The 21,463-nt window shown below is 46.6% G+C and overlaps 2 protein-coding genes and 1 non-coding gene across 7 annotated transcripts in view; 1 reads left to right on the forward strand and 2 right to left on the reverse strand.

Annotated features, from left to right (window-relative positions):
* The window catches only part of Lrrc8c (leucine rich repeat containing 8 VRAC subunit C), a 91,259-nt gene extending 72,927 nt beyond the window's left edge, over window positions 1–18,332 (reverse strand). For 3 of the 4 annotated variants that reach the window (XM_087582394.1, XM_087582391.1, XM_087582393.1), the window contains exon 1: window positions 18,088–18,332. The gene's annotated coding sequence lies outside the window, so the exon portion shown is untranslated. 4 annotated transcript variants of the gene reach the window in all.
* On the forward strand, window positions 11,226–21,258 carry LOC148001187 (uncharacterized). 2 transcript variants are annotated; one of them, XM_087584639.1, is made up of 2 exons: window positions 11,226–12,309; window positions 15,011–21,258. In XM_087584639.1, the coding sequence occupies exon 2, from the start codon at window positions 18,118–18,120 to the stop codon at window positions 18,691–18,693; it is 576 nt and encodes a 191-aa protein (XP_087440765.1). In that variant the 5' UTR covers window positions 11,226–12,309; window positions 15,011–18,117; the 3' UTR covers window positions 18,694–21,258. The 2 variants fall into 2 exon arrangements, with proteins under 2 accessions (XP_087440765.1, XP_087440764.1); XM_087584638.1 differs by having other exon boundaries at window positions 11,226–12,305.
* LOC120096783 (small nucleolar RNA SNORA36 family) lies at window positions 15,003–15,134 on the reverse strand. Its single transcript, XR_015637759.1, has one exon. It is a non-coding gene; the product is annotated as a small nucleolar RNA SNORA36 family (small nucleolar RNA).
* Window positions 21,259–21,463: the final 205 nt, after the last annotated feature.

Below are 21,463 nucleotides of genomic sequence, written 5' to 3' on the forward strand. Positions count from 1 at the left end.
CGCTGGAGATGCAACCCATGGTGCATGTGAGACCAGCACTCTACTCTCTGGCCTCAGGTTTGTGAGACGGGGTCTTGCTGTGCAAATGGGGTGTCTTGCTGAAAAACGGAGGTGGCCTCCAAATCCCAGTCCCTCCTCCTCCTCCACTTTTTAGTCAAAACTTGCACCTAAAATGTCTCTTTAGCAATACTTTGCAAACCACCATGACTGAAATATGAAAGCTTTTATGCTCTTAGGCTGGCACTTGCTCCATGCTGGTAGTTTCATAGTCCAGGAAGGTGCTCTGTGGCTGCTGGGGGAGTAAGTGGTTTATCCAGCTTTGAACCAACCTTCTAAGAATATTGTGCCTACTTGTGTAATAGCACGACTGTTACGGTTGGATCTGAGGCCTGCTCCACAGGAAAGAATCCATACCTGCTACTATAAAAGTCTGGCCAAAACCCCGTGGCTTGTGAGATCTGAAGTCCTGGATAACTGAATGCTATTGTCCAAATCTGCTGACACAGCATCAAAACCCATGTTAATGCACATGGTGGTGGTCTGACTATGCTTGGCTGGTAGGAAGTGTAGGAGGTGTGGTCCTGTTGGAGTAGGTGTAGCCTTGTTGGAGGAAGTGCATCGCTATGGGTGTGGGCTTTGACGCTCCACCCAGTGTCAGTTTCTCTTAGCCTCAGTCAGATCAAGATGTAGAACTCTCAGTTCCCCCGTCGCCAGGTCTGCCTGCATGTTGCCATGCCTACTGCCATGATGATAATGGACTGAACCTCTGAACTTGTACGCCAGCCCCAATTAAATGTTGGCCTTTGTAAGAGTTGCCTTGGTCATGGTGTCTCTTCACAGCAGTAAAACCCTAACTAAGATAGAAGTGGGTACCAGGGACTGGGGGTATTGCCGTGATAGCCTGACCATGCTTTGGAATGTGGATTTTGGGACTTTGGATTTGGAAATGCTTTAGTTGTGGCTTAATGGACCATCCTAGTAGAAATGGAAGACATTGTTGCTGAGGGTGATTTGAACTGTGGGGCCCTAGCTCAAGAGGTTTCAGAGAGGAAGAATTTTAGTGTATGACCTAGAGACGAATGTTCTTGAAATATTTTGGTGAAGAGTGTGGCCGCTTTTAGTCCATGTTTAAAAAGTCTACCTGAGATGTTGACTAATTGCATTGACACAGGAAGTTTCAGAAAAGCCCAGCATAGACTTTGTCTTCTGGTTTACCCTCATGAGGCGCATTTTGATCAAGCACAGAAAGCTTGGAAAGGACACATACAAACTGTATGGTTCGAGTAATAAAAGGGCAGCAGGAAGTGCAGTAGAGCTGAATCCTGTGTTCGAGAAGATGAGCAGATTGAGGGAGTGGTGAGTTTGGCGCACGAAAGCTAAGCTCATTTTTTTATGTGTTTGCCATTGAACAAGGAATAGTTATATCGTGGTAGGTGTTATTAGTAATTGGTTGTTTTCGTTTGGACTTTTAAGCTGGAATGAACTATGACCCAGAAATGGAAGATACAGGCTTTTTTGATCTGGATACTGAGGCATGGTGTCCATGAAAAACTTAGGCTCAGGCATGGTGGTACACGTCTTTAATCCCAGGAGACGGAGGCAAACAGATCTCTGAGTTCAAGGCCAGCCTGGAACAGAGCAAGTTCCAGGTAAATAAAAGCTTAGGTACACACACTCCGATCTCTTGAGTTCAAGGTCTGTCTACAGAGCAAAGTCCTGGACAGCCAGACTTAGGCAGTGGCGGAGATAGAAAACAAACAGAAAGCTGGTGATGTAATAGAAAAGACGGCCATGTTCCAGCCCCAGCAAGCGGCAGAACTCACAGCTTCAGCCATGTGACTCTGGCTTTAAGGTCAAGAACAGAGGGGGAAGGTGCAGCCTCAGTTGCAGCTGATGAGTCAGGACTGAAGGGGCCATGCAAAGAACGTAAGGCTTGGTACCATACAGGGAGCCTGTGAAAGGCTATTGGTGAGTCCCAGTTGCAGTGAAAAACCTCAGTGTATTAGAAATGCCAGCACCATGGGAATAGCACTAAGAAACAGCCGTGGAATGGTGTCGACCGAGCCTAGAGTGGTGCAGAGGGCAGAGCTGGAGAAGTGACCGAAGCCTTTTGGAGGAGCCCAGAAGATCATGTGTGGATCCCAGACATTGGAACAAGAAGCTGTAACATTGAAGTTGCCTTGGAGGCCCCAAGATGTTCTAGATTCGAGAGCCATGGGATACCTGTTGGAAAGCTAATAACAGGGAGTGGAACCAGCCCAGGAAAAAAAAATTGTGCTGCAGTTAACCAAGATGAACGGAGCTGGAGAGATCTGAAGACCGCTTTGACATTAGACGTGCAGATGCAGAGTTTGCCATGTGTCCAGATGATTAGTTTGGTCTTGCTTTGGTCCAGTATCTCCTCACTATGATGTTTTGGAATGGTAATGCATATCCTGTGTTGTTGGAAGTGTGTGATCTGCCTTTTGATCTTATAGGGGATTACAGGTAAGCGATTGGATGAATCTCAGAAGAGACTTCAAACACTGGACTTTTAACATGGTTGAGGTGGTTATAGACTGTGGGTACTTTTAAAATTGGACTAAACGTATTTTTTATTATGCTATGTTTAGGTATGGCCCCCATAGACTCCTGTGTTTGAAAAAGCCTGTGGGGCCAGGGAGTGGAATGTGATGGTTTGAATATGTTTGTGCCATGGGAAGGGGTACTTTAAGGAGGTGTGGTCTTACTGGAGGAGGTGTGGCCTTTTTGGAGGAAGTGCGCCGCTGTAGGAGTGGGCGTTGAAGCAGAAGAATCTGTTTCTCCTGGCTGCAGTTGGATCAAGATATAGACCTCTCAGTTCCTCCAGCACCATCCCTGCCTGGATATCCTGCACCAAGTCTACCTGCACGCTGCCATGCTTCCCGCCATGATGATTATGGACTGACCCTCTGAACCTGTAAGCCAGCCCATTTAAACGTTGTCCTTTATAAGAGCCGCCTTGGTCATGGTGTCTCCTCGCAGCATTGGAAAGCCTAACGAAGACACATTTTTATTCTCAGGGAGTTCTTTCCCACCAGTGTCGGATGCGGAGAATTGAGAGAACGGATGCCCAGGTATAGACAAGACTTGCATACCATCCCTTCAAACATTTGCTCAGGGGACATCATGAAATGGTGCATAGAAAGACTGCAAGAGTCAGAAGACAGCTGCCAACGCCATCTTTTGGGCCAGACGCAGCCATTTATAATCAGAAACTCAGCAGAGAGCTGTGCTTCTGCTATAGCATAAAAATGAGGCCATCAACAGTCAGGCTCAGATAAAGAAGGGGCTGATTCACTAGATTCAGGGACAGAGAAGACATTATTGCCTCCAACCAGCACAGTGGCCACACAGATGGCCCCGATTAAACTAAAAGCCACAAAAACAAAACAAGGGGTCACGAATCTAGGAAAGGACTAGGTCAGGTATGAATCTGCCAAAGGACAAAATTCATTAACAAAACCTTGAAGTTCAGTTGATATTCCCGATAAGGAATAGCTGATCAGGATTAATTATTTTCGTACAATCCCATCAACATGACTAGTACTTCAGCACTGACTCAAAGAACAAACATCTGACCTACCCGATCTAAAGCCATTTTCATTTAAGTTTTAAGTACATTTACATTTTTTAATTTTAAACTTAATTTTGAAACTGTTTTCCAAGCCCCCGATTTTGTCATCATTTCTGTTATTTCCCTCTATATTCTGGGGTTTGATTTACTTTCTCGTATATAAGTGTATAAGTGATATGATTGACAGGAAGCTTTTTGTGTTGTTTTCTATTGCTTTTATTTTGGTTGTCGCCTTTTAGCAGTGACAGAATAAACCCAGAGCTTTGTGCACACTAGGCAAGACCTCTGCCACTAAGATACACACCAGCCCTGTATGTTTTTTCACACATCAAGCTCTGTGAAGCTCCTTTACCCCACACATTTACCTTTCTCTTACCGTTTACCCATCGGCCTATGCTTGCATGCATACACACATACATGATACATACACACACGCATATACCATACATACACACCACACCACACACACACACACACACACACACACACACACACACACACACACCACCATCTTAGCTCTGTCTCACCATTTTTCCTATTCATTTTGATGGTGTGTTTTTATCGTTCAGCTGGAAATACTTTAGCATTTTCTTGAATTTGTTGTTTTTGGCTCTAAAGGTACACTAAAGTTACTCATGTGACTTATAAATGTCACTGGCCTTTTTCTAAATGTTTTTAAACAAATATTTAAGTGCTCATACTGGAGAGATGGCTCAGCAAACAAAATTCCCAATGTATGTGTGTGTGTGTGTGTTTCTGTGTGTGCGTGTGTCTGTCTGTGTATGTCTGTGTGTGTGTATGTGTCTGTGTGTGTGTGTGTCTGTCTGTGTGTTTCTGTGTGTATATGTCTGTGTGTGTATGTGTATCTGTGTCTGTGTGCGTGTGTCTGTGTGTGCGGGTGTGTCTGTGTATGTGTCTGTGTGTGTGAGTGTGTATATGTATCTGTCTGTGTGTGTCTGTGTGTGTGAGTGTGTTTGTGTGTGTGTGTCTGTGTGTGTGAGTGTGTATATGTATCTGTCTGTGTGTGTGTGTGTGTCTGTGTGTGTGAGTGTGTTTGTGTGTTTGTGTGTGTGTGTGTTAGCTGCTACCCAAAGAGACCAGAAAGGGCTGGAGTTATGATTGTTGCCAGTCCCTAGTTTTCTTTTTCTGAAGGAAAGCACACTCTTACTTCCGACTGCTGTCATGGTCAAGCAGATGTATTTCATTTTCTCTGCACACCTGTATCGGTTTCTCTTGTATTTACTTTCTAGTCACCAGACCATGGTGACAGTCTTGGGATGGTTTTGCTGTGCTCAACCCACTTGCAGCAGAACCCACTTGATGTGCTCTCGGGATCAGTCAGTTTATGTTCCATTTTTATCTAGTATGGGCGCCTGACAGCCATTATCTGACAGTTTGTCCTTTTTCCTAGTCTTCTCTTCCTTGAACATCCGCTTTTCTTTTATCATTACATTATTTTCATTTTGTGCTAAATGTAGTCCTATGCTGTAAGTTTTTCTTTATTCACTTGCTTCTGGGGTATTCTTCTGTGTGATCTAGTCTATGTTCCTGCTTGGTGTGTCGGGAGCTCAGGCATGTCTCATCTGACCAGGAGTTTGATCCTTGTCCTGACACACCTCGGGTGCTTTCCTCACACTGATGTGATCAGCGGCCAGAGAAGCTGCACTGGAACACTGCAAAAAGTCAGCAGCATTTCAGCACCACAGACCAACCTACCCTACCTGCCCTACCACCATCAGCCTGCCCTACCCACTGCACCATCATAACTCCAGAATGGTGCATGCTGTGCCTTTCAGTCAACATGTGTCAGATTCTGGACTCTGGGGATGTTTGTGCTTTGAGAGTTGGGGCAGTTTCGCAGAGGCTATTAAAGTAAACACAAAGATTGGGATCTCTAGCCAGATAGTGGTGGTGCATGCCTTTAATCCCAGCATGCAGGAGGCAGAGGCAGTTGGATCTTTTCGAGTTCAAGGCCAGCCTGGTCTACAGAGTGAGTTCCAGGATAGCCAGAGCTGTTACACAGATAAAATCTGTCTCAAAAACAAAACAAAACAAACAAACAAAACAAGCAAAATAATCGGATGTTTGGCGTAATTTTGTGTGGTTTTCTGGGTTAAGAGTAGCAAACCACTTTTATAAGTCACCGCAGGAGGCTCACGGGAAGAGACAGCTGTAGTGTTGATGCTGTTCCACATGCCATTGTGTGTCCGTTTCTTCAGACCTTTTCCTCTTTTCTCTTTACAAAATGTGTGTGTGTGTGTGTGTGTGTGTGCGTGCACACGCATTTGTGTGTGTTTTCACATGTTCTTTCCATTGAGTTCTTGAGCTCCCCGAGAGGTGTTTCGTTTTAGATTTGCATTTTGTTGTCCATTTACAGTTCCCATTTCTTTGCTGAGTCCCTGTCAGTCTGTGGAGTTTTTACACTGCACGCTGGCAACAGCAGTTGTAACCTGTTATTGCCTAATCCCAGCATTTGGCCCATCTTAAGCCCATTTCTGCTGACCACTCCTTGTCTTATTATGGGTAACACTGCCCTGTGAATTTTCACACCCAATAACTGATTTTGACACTGGATATCCTGAAGATCATTATAGCTCTCCTCTGCCTCTGGAAAGCGCTGGCTTTAGTTGCAGCCGCTCAATAGTGTGGTCCTAGTCAAACTTTTGAACTCGGTGTGCGGCCGCACAGTGGCAGTGGCTCGAGCATGGACCTGGGCCATCCATCTGCTCAGCCACCAATGCCCCTCAGTACTTCTGAGATCAGGCAAATACTTGGAAGGAGTTTGGATGCAGATCTGGGGACTTTCCCTTTACTGTGCAGCCACTGGAAGTCTCCCACTTGACCCTCTGTGTTCCTAAGTCTGCCGCAGGACTGCAACATTTGCTTTAGGACTTCGCAGCTTCCAAAGGTAGGAAGCACCCAGCGATTGATTCCACGAGAAAGCTCTCCTTTGACCTCGGCTGGGGCAGTTCCGTCTCTTAGGGAGTCCCCCACTACTCCTTGCTTCCTGTTCTTTCAGACCCTCCTTGTCTAACTTATTTCCTGAAAGATATCTTCTAAAGCACACCCCTCCTTCAAAAAATGATTTCTAATCCTTAATTTAACATGTTATTTCAGTGTGGAGTACCTTTAATAAGCAAAACAACAAAATCAAACAAAACCCAGAAGAGTTCCACCCAAGCATCTATGATAGCTGGCTATGCCAGGTGGTTACATCATAATCCAAATCTCTATGTTGCTGGTACATTGCCAAAGAATGCCAAAAAAGTCAGAAGCCCAGCTTTAGGGGTTGAAGGGTTACATTCCTCAGACGGCTACCCAACATAAGCACACTCTAGAGTTCTGGAACGCATCCAGCTTCCAGCATCCTAACACCATGGAAGAAAACATCTCGTGAGAAACGACAACAGGAAAGAGAGCTGTGAGCGGCACCCCGTGAAGGCTGAGCAGAGCACAGCGAGAATCCTCCTTAAAACGGAACGCTTTGAAAGTAAACTCCCAAAAGCACAACTAGTTTTCGTAAAGGATCACTTGTGTGAACATTATTCTAAGCAACAAAAGCTTAATTGTAGATAAGTTCAGTATTACAGATCTATCTACGTCCCCCCAGAAAGTAAGATGTATGTTTATGCCATTCATAAAGCTATGAATTCATTACTGTGTGCAGAGACTCTTCACCGCTCCTGGTAATGTATCAATATCAAATGTTTGTTACACATCTCTGCTTCCTAATAGTTAGTGGCTGAGCAAAGCTACTTTGTAACAGGCTGTGCTGAAAATGCCACATTTGGAAGATAATTTGTTTAGCCTGACAATCCTACTAGGAAGGTTCTAGGGCTATACTCTTTATAAGTGGAACAGGACCTATAATAAACTCCCTGAACACTACTGCACGATCTTCAGAATCACACAGCTGTGTGTGCTTGTGTTTGTTTGGGCACGTTCATGTGTTTATGCGGGTGCACATGCATTTGGAGGCCAAAGATCAACAGTGTCTTCCTCAGTCGCTCTCCACATTATTATTTGAGACAGGGTCTCTCACTGAGCCGAGAGTTCATCAACTTGGCTAGGCAGGCTGGCTGGCCAAGGAGCGCCAGGAGAAGCCTTGTTCTGCTTCTCCAAGTATTGGGGTCACAGATGTACACTGCTCAGCCTGGCCTTTTTGTGGGAACTGTGGATCTGAATTTGGGTTCTCATGTGCATACAGCAGGCACTTTATCAACTGACCAAGTTCCCCAAGTCCCAGAATGTTGAAATTCTAGGAAAGAATATTTCTTTTGGGCTTGGTGATATATGTCATTAAGTCCAGCACTGGGAGGCAAAGGCAGGTGGGTTATTGTGTGTTCAAAATCAGCCTGGTCTACAATGGGAGTTCTAGGAAGTCATAGTGAACCCAAAAAAAAAGTTTGATTTGTTTTGAAAGATTCAAACACATTTTTAAAAGAAAGAATATAGATTTTTAGGGGTCCCTTAAGAAAACAAAATACACAGAGCTATGCTCACTAAGCACCTCTCACTGAACTTTTCTAAAGGAAAGAATGTTCGAGATGAGACATACAAAACACAGAGTCTAGGTAAACACACCGTGCTAAACAGTAATAGCAAAAACGGTGTTCATTTAGATTATGCTTTGAATATATTTCCTGATATTAAATAAAAGTGTATTGTGAGTGCTGGTCATCCTAATTCGAACGGTACAATATAAATGAAGAAATCTAAAAAGTGAGTGAGCAGGTAAGAAGTTCAAACATCTTAACACAAAAATAGGATGGAGGTGAAATTTCTTTGGGCAATACAATGTGTAAAGAGTGTCTGTAGCAATAGGCTTCATTATACTTTGTCCTTGAACGCATGCAGTCGCGCATGCCATAATGCACCCAGAACCTTTGTATTCCCACTTGATGAAACAAAACCGATCAAGAGAGTTTCAGACCCAGGGCAGAATCTATTTGTGAGGTATTATTCACAGTCTCTGGGAAGAAATTAAGACTCCTTGCCTGACAAAACGCATGAGAAAACGTAAGTGCTCTCAGTGGAAAGCAGGACTGTTCTTGCAAATGTTTCCTGGCTACCCATTTAACACTGTCAGTCAAGGGTCTAGTAACACAGGGCGTAGTGAAGAATGCCTCTATCTCAGCACTCCTGGGGCAGAAGTCCATGGATCTTAGAATGCCTGATCTACATGAGTTCCAGGCAAGTCAGGGCTACCCCGTGAGACCCTGTCTCAACCCAAAAGTCTGGTAATAATCTTGAAACCACACTTTAAAACCAAGTCTTCCATCGGTCTCTCCTATCAGGTGTCCCAAGGGGAGTACACTTCTAGATGGATCTCCCCAAACCTCTTTACACATGAGAGTTGGGGGTGTGTACACTTCTCAAGTCACTCTTCCAGCAAGCATTTCCAGCGGTCCGCTAAGCCGGCCGGCGCCCTCGCCTTTTATGCTGACGGCACACTGCCTTTCTCTGTCTTGCGTTTCTTTCATTTATTTGTTCTCAGGCATTTGTTGCTCTTTCAGTTCACCTGCGCTGACAACACCCACATCCAAGCGAACACCATGAGTACTGACTCAGCTCATTTTCCTCACGCTACCACCGTGCGCTTTCCCCCAGTTAATTACAGACCATTCCAAATCCTCAGCAAAGGCTCTGTCATCATGGTCTCCCATAAGCGGCAGGTGACGCTTTCAAACACGCCGTCCAGACACTTCATAAAACACCCGAAACCGCTAACATGTCCAGATCGCATCCAATGCTCCTGGGGTCACTTCCGGAATGATCTGTGCAGCTGGGCGTTAGCCAGAAAGCTGAGTGTGACCTGGACAGTGTCTCCTAACATCACCGACATACACACTGTACCGGCCTCGCTAATGCTCAGGGAGGCAGAGTCATTTATCTTTACAATGTTTTCCCAATGAAGTCATTCTTCAAGGCTCCAAAACAGAAATGAATGACTAAGTGGTCTCCAACCCATTGTTCCGGAAGTTGGGTGCCAAGCTGTAGCTTTCCCATTTACCAAGACATGTTCTGATGTTCGTAAACCTCTGAGATGTTGGAACGTGACTACCAAAGTAATTCTTATTGATTTCTGACCAAGTGGTTAAGACACATGGGGGATAAAGGGCAAGAAAGCAGAATGGAGAGTAATTGGGAAAAGGAAGGGGACTGGGGGAGGGGACAGAGAGAGAGGAGGAGGAGGGGAAGGGGAGGAAAGGGAAGGGCAGGGGAAAAGAGGGTGATGATAATGTATGATATACATGTAGAAAATGTCATAAAGCAATACATTGAATAATTACACACGCTAATGAACACATGAAAACGCACACACAGAACTCTGGGGCTCACAAACTTCCAGATATTTGTCTGACCAGGCGGCCTTCACCTAGTGTTCTCTTTGATGTCTTCACTTTGTGTTTACATACTCGCTGCTAGTTATAGTTAGTTCAACCATTTCTTCCTAATTTTCCACTCCATTCAGAGATATATTTTCACGCACGTATTCACCTCCATTAGGAAAGATGATTTCTTTTTTTTTTTTTTTTTTTTTTTTTTTTCTTTTTTTCAGAGCTGGGGACAGAACCCAGGGCCTTGCGCTTGCTAGGCAAGCGCTCTACCACTGAGCTAAATCCCCAACCCTGGAAAGAGGAAAGACGATTTCTTAATGACACTTAATGACACATTGCCGGAATTGAAGCAGAAGGGTGTTAGTGGGTGTGGTGGCACGTGCCTTTAATCCCAGCAGAACTCTGTGAACCAGCAGAACCCAGCTTGATCTGCCTAGCAAGACCCAGGTCAGCCAGGGCTGCACAGTGAGACCCTGTCTGAAAACGAAGCAAAAACATCAGAAGGAAGTGGACAAGCTCCCAGCTAGGAGGTGAGAAGTCTCACCACAAACAGGTCACCATCAATAGTCCCGAGCACCCATGTCCCTGAGCCTCTGACTGACCAAAAAGAACAGACAAGGCTTTGGCTACCCTGGATGTTTTCTTGTCACCAAACACGTTTTTGGATGTGTGAGGTCTTGTCACAAAGCTGGGGGAGAAGAGAGGTGTGTTGTTTGTGGAGATGATGTGTGCCAGAGATGCCAGCCACCAGATTCGGGAAACTGCAAGGAAAACACAGCCTCCTCACTGCTCCAGAGAATGCACCAGAAGGCCAGGCTATTGCCCCCCAGGGGACTTGTACAAGAAACCAGGAAGCCAAGAGCAACCCTGGAAACCCCACCCTCCCCAAGTATCAGCACGCTAAAATCTTTTTAATAAGGAACAGTGTGTTGTAATTATGAGCAAGTGTGAATTCTTTGATACACACAAACTTTACCTTATCCTCAATAAACTGGCCCAGGTCCCAAGAAGAAACGGCTGGTATCGGAACGTCGGTAGCATGAGAACGGTTGAAAGGTGTTAACTGTGTGATGACTAAGGGGGACTTCTCATCAGAAAGCAAAAGAATGTCCAGTAGAGGAGGGTTTGGGAGATGACTTTAGGGGTGTATTAATTTTGCCAGTGTAAACTTTAGGTAATCATCTTAATTCTTTACAAGTAAACTTCAGTTTGAAACAACGGGCTAGAGAAATAGCTGTCAGTCTTGAGTGTGATTTGAATTATTACCCAGATAACTGGCACCCAAGTTTTCTTTTTTTTCTTTCTTTCTTTCTTTCTTTTTTTTTTTTTTTTTTTTTTTTTGGTTCTTTTTTTTCGGAGCTGGGGATCGAACCCAGGGCCTTGCGCTTCCTAGGCAAGCGCTCTACCACTGAGCTAAATCCCCAACCCCAAGTTTTCTTTTTAAAAGCCAGTCACTGTGTCATGAGCTTGTATTCTTAGCAGTGGAGAGGCAGGAGGAGGCAGAGCTCTGGAGATGGCTGGTGAGCCAGCCTCTCTGTATCAGAGAACCATCCTAGTAAGACACCTTATCTCAAAACCAAGGTGGATGGTTCTAGGCGAATGACCCCCGGCTGACCTCTGCCTTCCACACAGACCCATGCACACACATACACACGCTACTGTGCTCCATACAGAGTGAATAAAGTATGCTTCTTTCTCGTTTTGTCTTGGGTTTGTTTGTTAAAACAGGGTCTCTATGCACTTTGGCTGTTTACTCACTGTGTAGACCAAACTGACTTCTAACTCAGAGAACCACCTTCCTCTGCCTCCTGAACGCAGGCATTAAAAGTATGTGCCACCATGTCTAGCATACACCAAACATGCTTCTCATAACTACAAAATAACAGTATAATTGTAGAGGGTTTTTAAATTAAGACATCATATACATTTATAAAAACATATTAATACATTGTCTATTCTGTATGCCTTCTAGTTTCAAATGGCTCTTCCATGACTTCCGAATGTAACAAAGAATCAAGACAGGGGTCATCTTGCCCCAGCAAAAACTGGTTGGGTAGAAAGAAGGGGGAGGGGGTAGGAAGACAAACAACTTGACCAAGGGCCACAGTCCACAGAAACATAATAGACCTGGTGTATTAAGCTTCCTCACGTTTGCTGGTCTAAGGCTTCTGGGTGTCTCAGCTTAGCCAGGTTAACTCTCCCCATGCTCTACCTTGCTGCTTTCTCTGGTTTGGTAATAACTTTCCTTTCCTGGGTCTTCAGAAAGATTCCTTAAGGAACACACAGCAATCCTGGATCGCTCTAACTCAAACTTCCAGCATCTGAAACGTTTTCAATGACTTTCTTAAGCTATTTGTGTGTGTGTGTGTGTGTGTGTGTGTGTGTGTGTGTGTGTGTGTGTGTAAAATCTGGGCTCGTGGCTGAGTTCAAGGCCAGCCACAGCTACACATAGAAACTCTGTCTCAACTGCTCCCCTCCCCAATCTTTCTGACAGCTGATTTCTGAATTTTGCTAAACTTTTCTGAGCCCGCACTACATATTTTTTTCTACCACCAGCTCTTTGGTAAGATATCACAGGCTATAGAATCATCCACATGTATCTTTTAAATCCAAGAGCTGGCACCAGGAAAGCGAGTGGGGGGTGTGGCTCGGTAGGAGCACTCGATGCACTTAAGCTTGTAAAAGGCCACGAATTTAATCCCGTGCTTACGTTTGCATGCACGCACCCCCCCCCCAAAAAAAACAACATTCCCACATCAGAGAATGTTCCTTGATTTCCTTGTAAAGTTTATGATGAGTAGCAGCTCTTCTAAGTAAATGGTTCAGCATTTTCCATGTCTGATAACTAGAAGGGCTTAGTCACTCTCCACCTCTTGACCTTGGGCTCTGTCCACAGAGTCTCAACAAACTAAGGAACCCCTCTTGCCTTCGTCACTAGCCACTGGATCCAGTGGGCAGGGAGGGGTACTTTCACTTCCACGATAGCTGTTTAAGGCCACGTAAGCTTCTCTGCGTCTTCCTTCACTTGATCCCAGCATCTTTTCCCCATTCTTACAATCCATAGGCAGGCGGCCTCTAGCACACAGCATTGTGTCTGGGCCTCCCTTTTTCAGTCCCTTGTATCAGAGGTGGGATGGCCCAGGCTTTCACCTGGGCTAATTCTATCCTAAAAGTGGCTTCTGACTGCAGTACCATTTCCCACAATGGAGGTCTGAACTCTTCCTTGCTCACAACCTCAAAAATCTCCTGAGGTTGGCATACCTTGTTCTGTGGTAAAAAAAAAAAAAAAAACAACATTCCTAAATAAAGACAGCCCTCTTGACTATCTGATGCTAACACTCCCCTGAACTATCTATCTGATGCTAACAGTCCCCTGGACTATCTGATGCTAATAGCCCCCTGGGCTCTCTGATGCTAACAGACCCCTGGGCTGTCTAATACTAATGTACTCAATGGGGTTATCATCCAATGATGTTTATTTGTCCTGGGAGCAATTTATTAATGAAGTGCACTTTTCTTATCTGGCATCGAAAGGTCAGGCTTTGTTTAAGAACTGTGACCTTCTAGTAGATGTAAGACTAGTTAAATGAGTGAAGGAAGGTGCTGGGTAGGGGTGAGATTGCCCTGTATGGCAGGAACTGAGTCAGATCCTCAGACCTTATGTGGGTGTCAGGTGGATTCCATAACCTGCCTGCCAGGGCTCAGAAGTAGAGAAAGAGAATCCCAGAAGCGAACTAGCTAGCTGGACTGGGAATGAGCTCCTGGTTCAAGTAAGAGACTCCACTTCAGTGAATAAAAGGCAGAGTGTTCAAGGAAGGCTTCTAACATCAGCCACAGGTCTCCCCAGGAACACAGACATGTGGGTGTGCAGGTAGCTTCATATACATAAGCCCCCACACATGAAACACACACACACACACACACACACACACACACACACACACACACACATGTGAGATGCTTGAGATGAATCTCAAGACAAAGGTGCCACCAACTCTATGGTAAACCAACGCTGTGGTATTTTCTTAGCTGCTGGGAGGACCACTTACAAATACATGACTTGCCTTTCATTTAGGATATAAGAACCATCGAGGTGCTGTCCTAACTGAGCAAAGAAAAACAAAATAGAAAAATGTCTACTACCTCAAACAACTTACTGCTTTCCGTCGTACATTTCCTGGAAACATACTATGAACATGAAAAGATTAAAGCATTACCGTGCTTGTCTGAAGTATAACGGGACCGTCAGAAGGGTTGGAGGGAGGTTCGGGGGCCAGAGGGGAGGGGGCATTTAGCATAGTGTTGTCTACTGTTGAGGGCGGGGTGTGTGCCCGGGAGATAAAGGCACTGTCACAGGCCTTGAGAGATAAGCAAGGTTGAGAGACCTGGAGCGGCAGACACAGGAAAGTCTGTCTGCCAAAGCACACACATTCCAAGCCACTGAAACAGCTCCGGTAAGTTCTCTAAAATGTGCGGCTCAGAACAAAGAAACATACTAAAAAAGGTGAGTGCATGTTTCTAACGCAAGCCTTTGAGAAAGGATGTGATTCAAAAGTTAGATATGTTAAAAACAAAACAACAACAGAAAAACCAAAAAAAAAAAAAAAACCCACATTTAACCCAACGGTAGCCATGGGAGGACTGAGCCTGTGATCTTCCAGTAAATGACACCAAAACCGAAGGCAGAGATCTCAGTCAGCTCCAGACCGCCTGCAGTGATGGAATCCTTACTGTTCATCCGCTAGGAGAAGGGAGCTGTCTCTACACGCCCAGCTTCATCTAATGCACGCAGTGAGGTAGGCTCTAAAACTCCGTTACACAAGGAAACCAGGGCTCAGTGTACTTCAGTCATTTATTTGAGAGCCTTTGAACACCTATCTTTCAGTGCAGCCAGAACTCCAGGGCAACTACTCTAACCTGGGGCTACACTCTGTATGGCCTGCCAATTTAAAACAATGTATATCTTCTACTATGATATATCTTTGTGTGTGTGTGTGTGTGTGTGTGTGTGTGTGTTTGTGTGTGTGTATGTGTGTGTGTTTGTGTGTGTGTGTTTGTGTGTGTGTGTGTGTAGGCTAAGAAGTCTATGAATAGAGCAATATTCTCTATTCAATCATTTCTCTTAGTCACTTTCAATGTCCCAAAGTTTAATTAACAGAACAGGGAAGCGGCCCTGAACTGAACTCAACACTCTGGGGTTACTATGATATATCTTTATATTTTATTTACTTGTTTATTTTTGAGCAAGGCCTTCACTGTAGAGCCCAGACCACTTTGGAACTCACAATGCCAAGACCAAGCCCACCTCACACTGGTAACAATCTTCCTGCCTCTGCCTCCTGAGTGCTGGGATTTCAGGGGTGTCTCACCATGCTTGGCTACCATTATATTTAAAAGAAGAGGGGTCAAAGACACCTCCATGGCACCTGCAAAGTAACGGCAAATGTGTTCACAGATGAACCAAGGTTAGAGACGTGGCCAAATCCTGGGAATGTGAGGTCCTTGAGACACTGTTGCCAAGAGCAGCTGATGGGAGAGGACAGAATGGCCCACTGGTTCGTTTCAAATTATTCATTTAGTTGCAATCAGTCCAAAGAACATGGGCTTCGGAAATAGAGTGTCCTTACTCAAAATCCAAACTCTGTTGCACATCAACCTGGGCATAGCAAACTCTGGAGAGGTTACTTTTAATTTCTGTTTTCTTGTGCAGGTGTTATGGTTAGTTAAAAACATATTTAGGTCAGAGGGGGGGAAAGTAGGAAGCCTTTGGATAATGTGGAGAAAAGTTAACATTGAGAACTAAAGAGAACCAGAGGCAGTGTAATTCTATCACTCAGGAGGCTGAGGCAGGAGGATTGCCAGGACTGAGGCAAGGCTGGGCAGCAAAGCAAGGCAGTGCCTTAAAACAAACAAAGGCAAGCACTAAGGTGCTGTCTGCATTCACTTAGCATATTCTAGCTGCAAGGCATTTGCCAAGTCATAAACTCTGAATTCCATTCTATAAAATGGGTACGGGCGGCACCATCTCTCTTAGGATGGGAGAGATACCAGGCCAGTCAGTCAGTTTACAAAGCAGTAATGTCATCAAATCATTAAGACAAGCCTTGCTAAAGAAGTATAACTTTTATCTCATTTCTCTTTAAGCTTGGGCTTTATGACGGAGGTGCCAATGACTACAGATTAAAATACTACAGAAGATTTAAACATCATAGGCAAGCAGTGCCTTTAGTCCCAGAACTCCAGAGGCAGAAGCAAGCAGATTTCTGGGTTTGGGCTAGCCTGGTCTTACAGAGATCGAGTTCCAAGACAGCCAGTGTTATGCAAAAAAACCTTGTCTCAGTCAGCCAATCAAACATAATAATTTGATAAAAACTGGGCATTCGGAGTTAAAATATTTCTGACTCTGAATTGTTTTTAAAAGGAGAAACTCTACCCAAGCATCAAACTGTTCGTTTCTCTTAGAGTTCGTATAACATTATCTTTACTAAAAAGCCTCCTCTTTTTTTAAAAAAAAAAAATACACTTCTTCAGTATGTAACTCACTTGATAGACTGTCTAGCACGGACAAAGCCTCAGACTCAATCCCTAGCTTTACTTATGAGAAATGGTTAATTATGCGTACCACCTTTTACAGACACTGAGGTGGTGGCCCCCACCTGCTGTCTAGAATATAAAAGAAGAAAATGTTTGTACTTGCAAATCACCCTCCCCCACATCTCCCAGTTGGTCTTAAATCCTTAGACATTCAGGTATCATAGACTAGAGACATGTAGACCTAATCTGATAGCTCTATCTACCTATCTCTCGTGGGATGCAAATCTGAGTAAAAGTCTATTAAATTCAGGTTAAAACCAGGCTTGGTGGCTTTCTACAAATCATCAGAAAATAAGGAGAAGTGTGTATAAAGCTTTGGTGCTGGCAGTGTTGCAGAACTCCATGAAACAAGCGGTTTAAAAAAAATCACTTTTATTTCCCCTGTCACCAAGGTGGCATCTTAATGCTGGTCCACTCTAAATCCTCGTCCCGGCTTCAGTAAAGCACTGCATACTCGGCAGAAATGTGACCGTTAGCTAAGGCCACACTTCTTTCGCTACTGCAGTCTGAAGAAGTGAAACAGCACCTCTAACGGGCAATAAGGCTCTCCCAGCCAAACCCGGGCACTCCCACAAAGATCAATTAGTCTTATTTTTCACTTTAAGGAGGATGGGATCCCAAAAATGTTCCCTAACTAATTTGTTGTGAGTTTAAAATGCTTAAGGAATTGGAAACTCAGTGAAGTTTTGCCCTCACCCTCTAATAAAACATCCGCATAAGGATGGGAAACTAGGTGTGGGCTGAGACGTTGCAAGGAAAGGTAACTCGAAGGGTTTTTAAATAACTGAAATCTGAGGTACACAGCCAAGTGTGGGGGGAGGGATGCATTAGCTGCTGGAAAAAGAAAGGCTTTGGCGTCTACAGAGCACACCCTAAGGCTCCCTAGGGGCTAACTCCATCCCAAACACCTCTATGCTGGGAACCAGAGAAAACCAAGAGCCTGCTAGGCTCCGTTTGGGCTGAAGGCAGAGGTCCTGGCCGCAGAGCTGGCTTAGACACCTAGCCTCCAGGGTCCTGGGATGCGGAGCAGCCCCCTCCCGCCCCTCTGGACCTGCAGGTGAGCGGACTGCTGTTCGCTGGATCCCTATGGAGACCTTCGATTTTTCCCCCTCCTTCCTCAAAAAGTGTAACTTCAGGCTTCTTCCAGGGAGGCGAGGGGGGTTGGGGAGAAGAGCAGGAAAACCAGGCCCCAGCATCTCCCGGGTTTTGAAGGTAGGGAAGGAGAATCGCCCGGGCCATCCCTGCGGCGACCGCGTTTTCTCCTAGTGCGCCCCTCCCCCAGTACCCAGAACCTGCGGCGGCCAGGCTGTACAGGTCGCCGGGCTGGGGGCTCCCTGGCGCGTACACCAGGGCCCGCGTGGGCTGGGTGGGGTTGGTGTTAGCCGGATACCCCGACCACATGCCGGGCAGGCGACCACATTGTGCCTGTCCCAGAGCTCTGGGGAGGCAGAGACGCGAATGAGGCAGGGTCCAGGCTGGGGCGCGCCCAGAGAACCGAACCTAGTGGCAGGGTGCTGACTGTCCCTCTCCATCCCTCCGTGGGTCCCCAGTCCTTACCTCTGGGGGCGAGGGTGTCCGCAAAACAGGATGCCAGGGCGCGGCGAGCTGTGTCCGGGTTGGGCTCAGCGACGGCCAGCGACCGCGGCGTCGCTGCTCATGGCTTGTCGCGACCAGAGTGCTACGGCCAGGGACGCGGCGGCGCCTCGGTCCTCGTCCTCTTCGCGGGCTCTGAGCCGGGACGCAGCTAACGCCCCAGCTCCGCAGCCCTGTTCCTCCTCCCCGGTGCCTCCCCGCCTGCGAGCGGAGCCGCCTCCAGCGCCGCCCCGCGCGCCGCCTGGCCCGCGGCAGCCAGCGCCGCCCAGCGCCCAGCCCCGGGGTCGCCGCCAGCTGCCGAGTCGCCGCCGCGGTGCCAGCCCCGCTGTGACGCAGGCAGCAGTGCCCGGGAACTTCCTCCTCTGCGGAGACCACCAGGCGTCTAGGGCTGGCGGGCCTGCGCTGGGCGGGCCGCGGAGCCCCACGTTCCGCACCGGGAAATCAAGCCTCTACGCGGCTGGATGGTCGCGCTGCTCGGAGCCGCCCACCTGGCTGGCACAGCAGGGAAGAGCGGTCCTCTGCCTCCTGTGTGCAACCCTAACAATGCCAAAAAGCCGGTGGCTTCTGTGAGCCGGTCATCCGCTCTTACACCGCAGCTCCTCCCCGGGCTAAGTTGAAGCAGAGCGGCCGCTGCTAAAAATAGCCCTCCTGGGACCTCCCAGAGGGTCAGGATGGAGATCACCCCTCCCCAGAGAGTGAAAGGTCCTGGAAGCGGGTGGAGAGGGGACGGTGGGATATACTGAAGGGAACAGAGGAGAACAAAAAATTATCCGATGTCCATAGTTTACAAAGCCCCAAGCCCCTGGACAACCCTGGTGTCCCGCAAGCAGGAGGGACCCTGCAAGATGGGCTTCTGGGCTCTGAGCAGCAGGTGCCATTCAGTCTGAAAACTCCGCTACGATTTTGTGTGGGCAGAGGTGGGGATGGTGTGTGTGTGTGTGTGTGTGTGTGTGTGTGTGTGTGTGTGTGTTGTGCAAAAGAGTTAACCCTGTGCCCCAAACCACCTGTTGTTTAGACGATGTAGGGGAGGGGTTCTCTCCTACCCATTGATCTGAGCTGTGGGTTTCTCCTCCTATCCCTCTGCCCAATTACAGTTCGAAAGCACAAACTGGCATCTTGAAAGCTGGTGGCTCCCTAAAAAGAAAATTTGCCTATTGGAGGCGGGGTGGGGGGGAGTGCAGACAACATAACTGTAGCAGTCATCAGAGAGTGAGTGTCAGTAACCAGCTGGCTGTCCTCAGAGCACTTGGTGGATAGAGAATTACTCTGTCCTGGCAGTCTGAGAGATACAGAAGAGCAGCGGACAGAAACAGGCAGCCAGCAGCCATTAACTAAATTTGTGTGCCCCTGTATGATGAGTTTAGAGAAGGCAATCATTTCCCAAGCCACGATTAAAAAAAAGAAAAGAAAAAGAAAAAAAGCAGGGGGGGCCTTGAGGGGGGGGAAATGCCTATCCCCCGCCCTTAGGCTCCTAACTGTTCTTTCCTGCTTACAGAATAAAATACTATACTGTCTCTACTCCCAAAGCAGTTGTTGGCAACCTTAAAGCCCTTGGGGCCTTAGGGGAATCACTAGTGTACCAGCCTCATTAACCTAGACAAGCCAACAACCTAGGGTGGGGTGTTCTACTGAAGAAGCAGAAGAGGTTTGTGTCTCTGGGGGAAAGGCAGAGAGTGGCTTTAGTAGTTTGCTTTAAGAAAGGGAGAGGGGTGGGAGAGATCCAAGTACTTGTAAGGCAGCAGATAGATGCAAAAATACTTGTAACTCGAAGTCCCACACCCGCGGATCCCGGCCTGCAGCAGCTCTCTGCCCCCAGACCCTGTGAGAGAGAGACCCAACCGCCTGGTCAGGTGGGCACTCCTGAGGCTGCAGAGCGGAAGAGACCACCAACACTGCTCACCCCTGCCCACATCCCTGGCCCAAGAGGAAACTGTATAAGGCCTCTGGGCTCCCGTGGGGGAGGGCCCAGGAGCGGCAGGACCCCTGTGCCTGAGACACCACCAGAACCAGAAGGAAACAGACCGGATAAACAGTTCTCTGCACCCAAATCCCGTGGGAGGGAGAGCTGAACCTTCAGAGAGGCAGACAAGCCTGGGAAACCAGAAGAGACTGCTCTCTGCACACACATCTAGGACGCCAGAGGAAAAAGCCAAAGACCATCTGGAACCCTGGTGCACTGAAGCTCCCGGAAACGGCGGCACAGGTCTTCCTGGTTGCTGCCGCTGCAGAGAGCCCGTGGGCAGCACCCCACGAGCGAACTTGAGCCTTGGGACCACAGGTAAGACCAACTTTTCTGCTGCAAGAAAGCTGCCTGGTGAACTCAAGACACAGGCCCACAGGAACAGCTGAAGACCTGTAGAGAGGAAAAACCACACGCCGGAAAGCAGAACACTCTGTGCCCATAACTGACTGAAAGAGAGGAAAACAGGTCTACAGCACTCCTGACACACAGGCTTATAGGACAGTCTAGCCACTGTCAGAAATAGCAGAACAAAGTAACACTAGAGATAATCTGATGGCGAGAGGCAAGCGCAGGAACCCAAGCAACAGAAACCAAGACTACATGGCACCATCGGAGCCCAATTCTCCCATCAAAACAAACATGGAATATCCAAACACACCAGAAAAGCAAGATCTAGTTCCAAAATCATTTTTGATCATGATGCTGGAGGACTTCAAGAAAGACGTGAAGAACTCCCTTAGAGAACAAGTAGAAGCCTACAGAGAGGAATCGCAAAAATGCCTGAAAGAATCGCAAAAATCCCTGAAAGAATTCCAGGAAAACATAAATAAACAAGTAGAAGCCCATAGAGAGGAGACACAAAAATCCCTGAAAGAATTCCAGGAAAACATAAATAAACAAGTAGAAGCCCATAGAGAGGAGACACAAAAATCCCTGAAGGAATTCCAGGAAAACACAATCAAACAGTTGAAGGAATTAAAAATGGAAATAGAAGCAATCAAGAAAGAACACATGGAAACAACCCTGGATATAGAAAACCAAAAGAAGGGGCTGGGGATTTAGCTCAGTGGTAGAGCGCTTACCTAGGAAGCGCAAGGCCCTGGGTTCGGTCCCCAGCTCCGAAAAAAAGAACCAAAAAAAAAAAAAAAAAAAAAAAAAAAAAACCAAAAGAAGAGACAAGGAGCTGTAGATACAAGCTTCACCAACAGAATACAAGAGATGGAAGAGAGAATCTCAGGAGCAGAAGATTCCATAGAAATCATTGACTCAACTGTCAAAGATAATGTAAAGCGGAAAAAGCTACTGGTCCAAAACATACAGGAAATCCAGGACTCAATGAGAAGATCAAACCTAAGGATAATAGGTATAGAAGAGAGT

Source organism: Rattus norvegicus, chromosome 14 (assembly GCF_021556685.1).
Source record: "Rattus norvegicus strain SHRSP/BbbUtx chromosome 14, alternate assembly SHRSP_T2T, whole genome shotgun sequence".
NCBI lineage: Eukaryota > Metazoa > Chordata > Mammalia > Rodentia > Muridae > Rattus > Rattus norvegicus.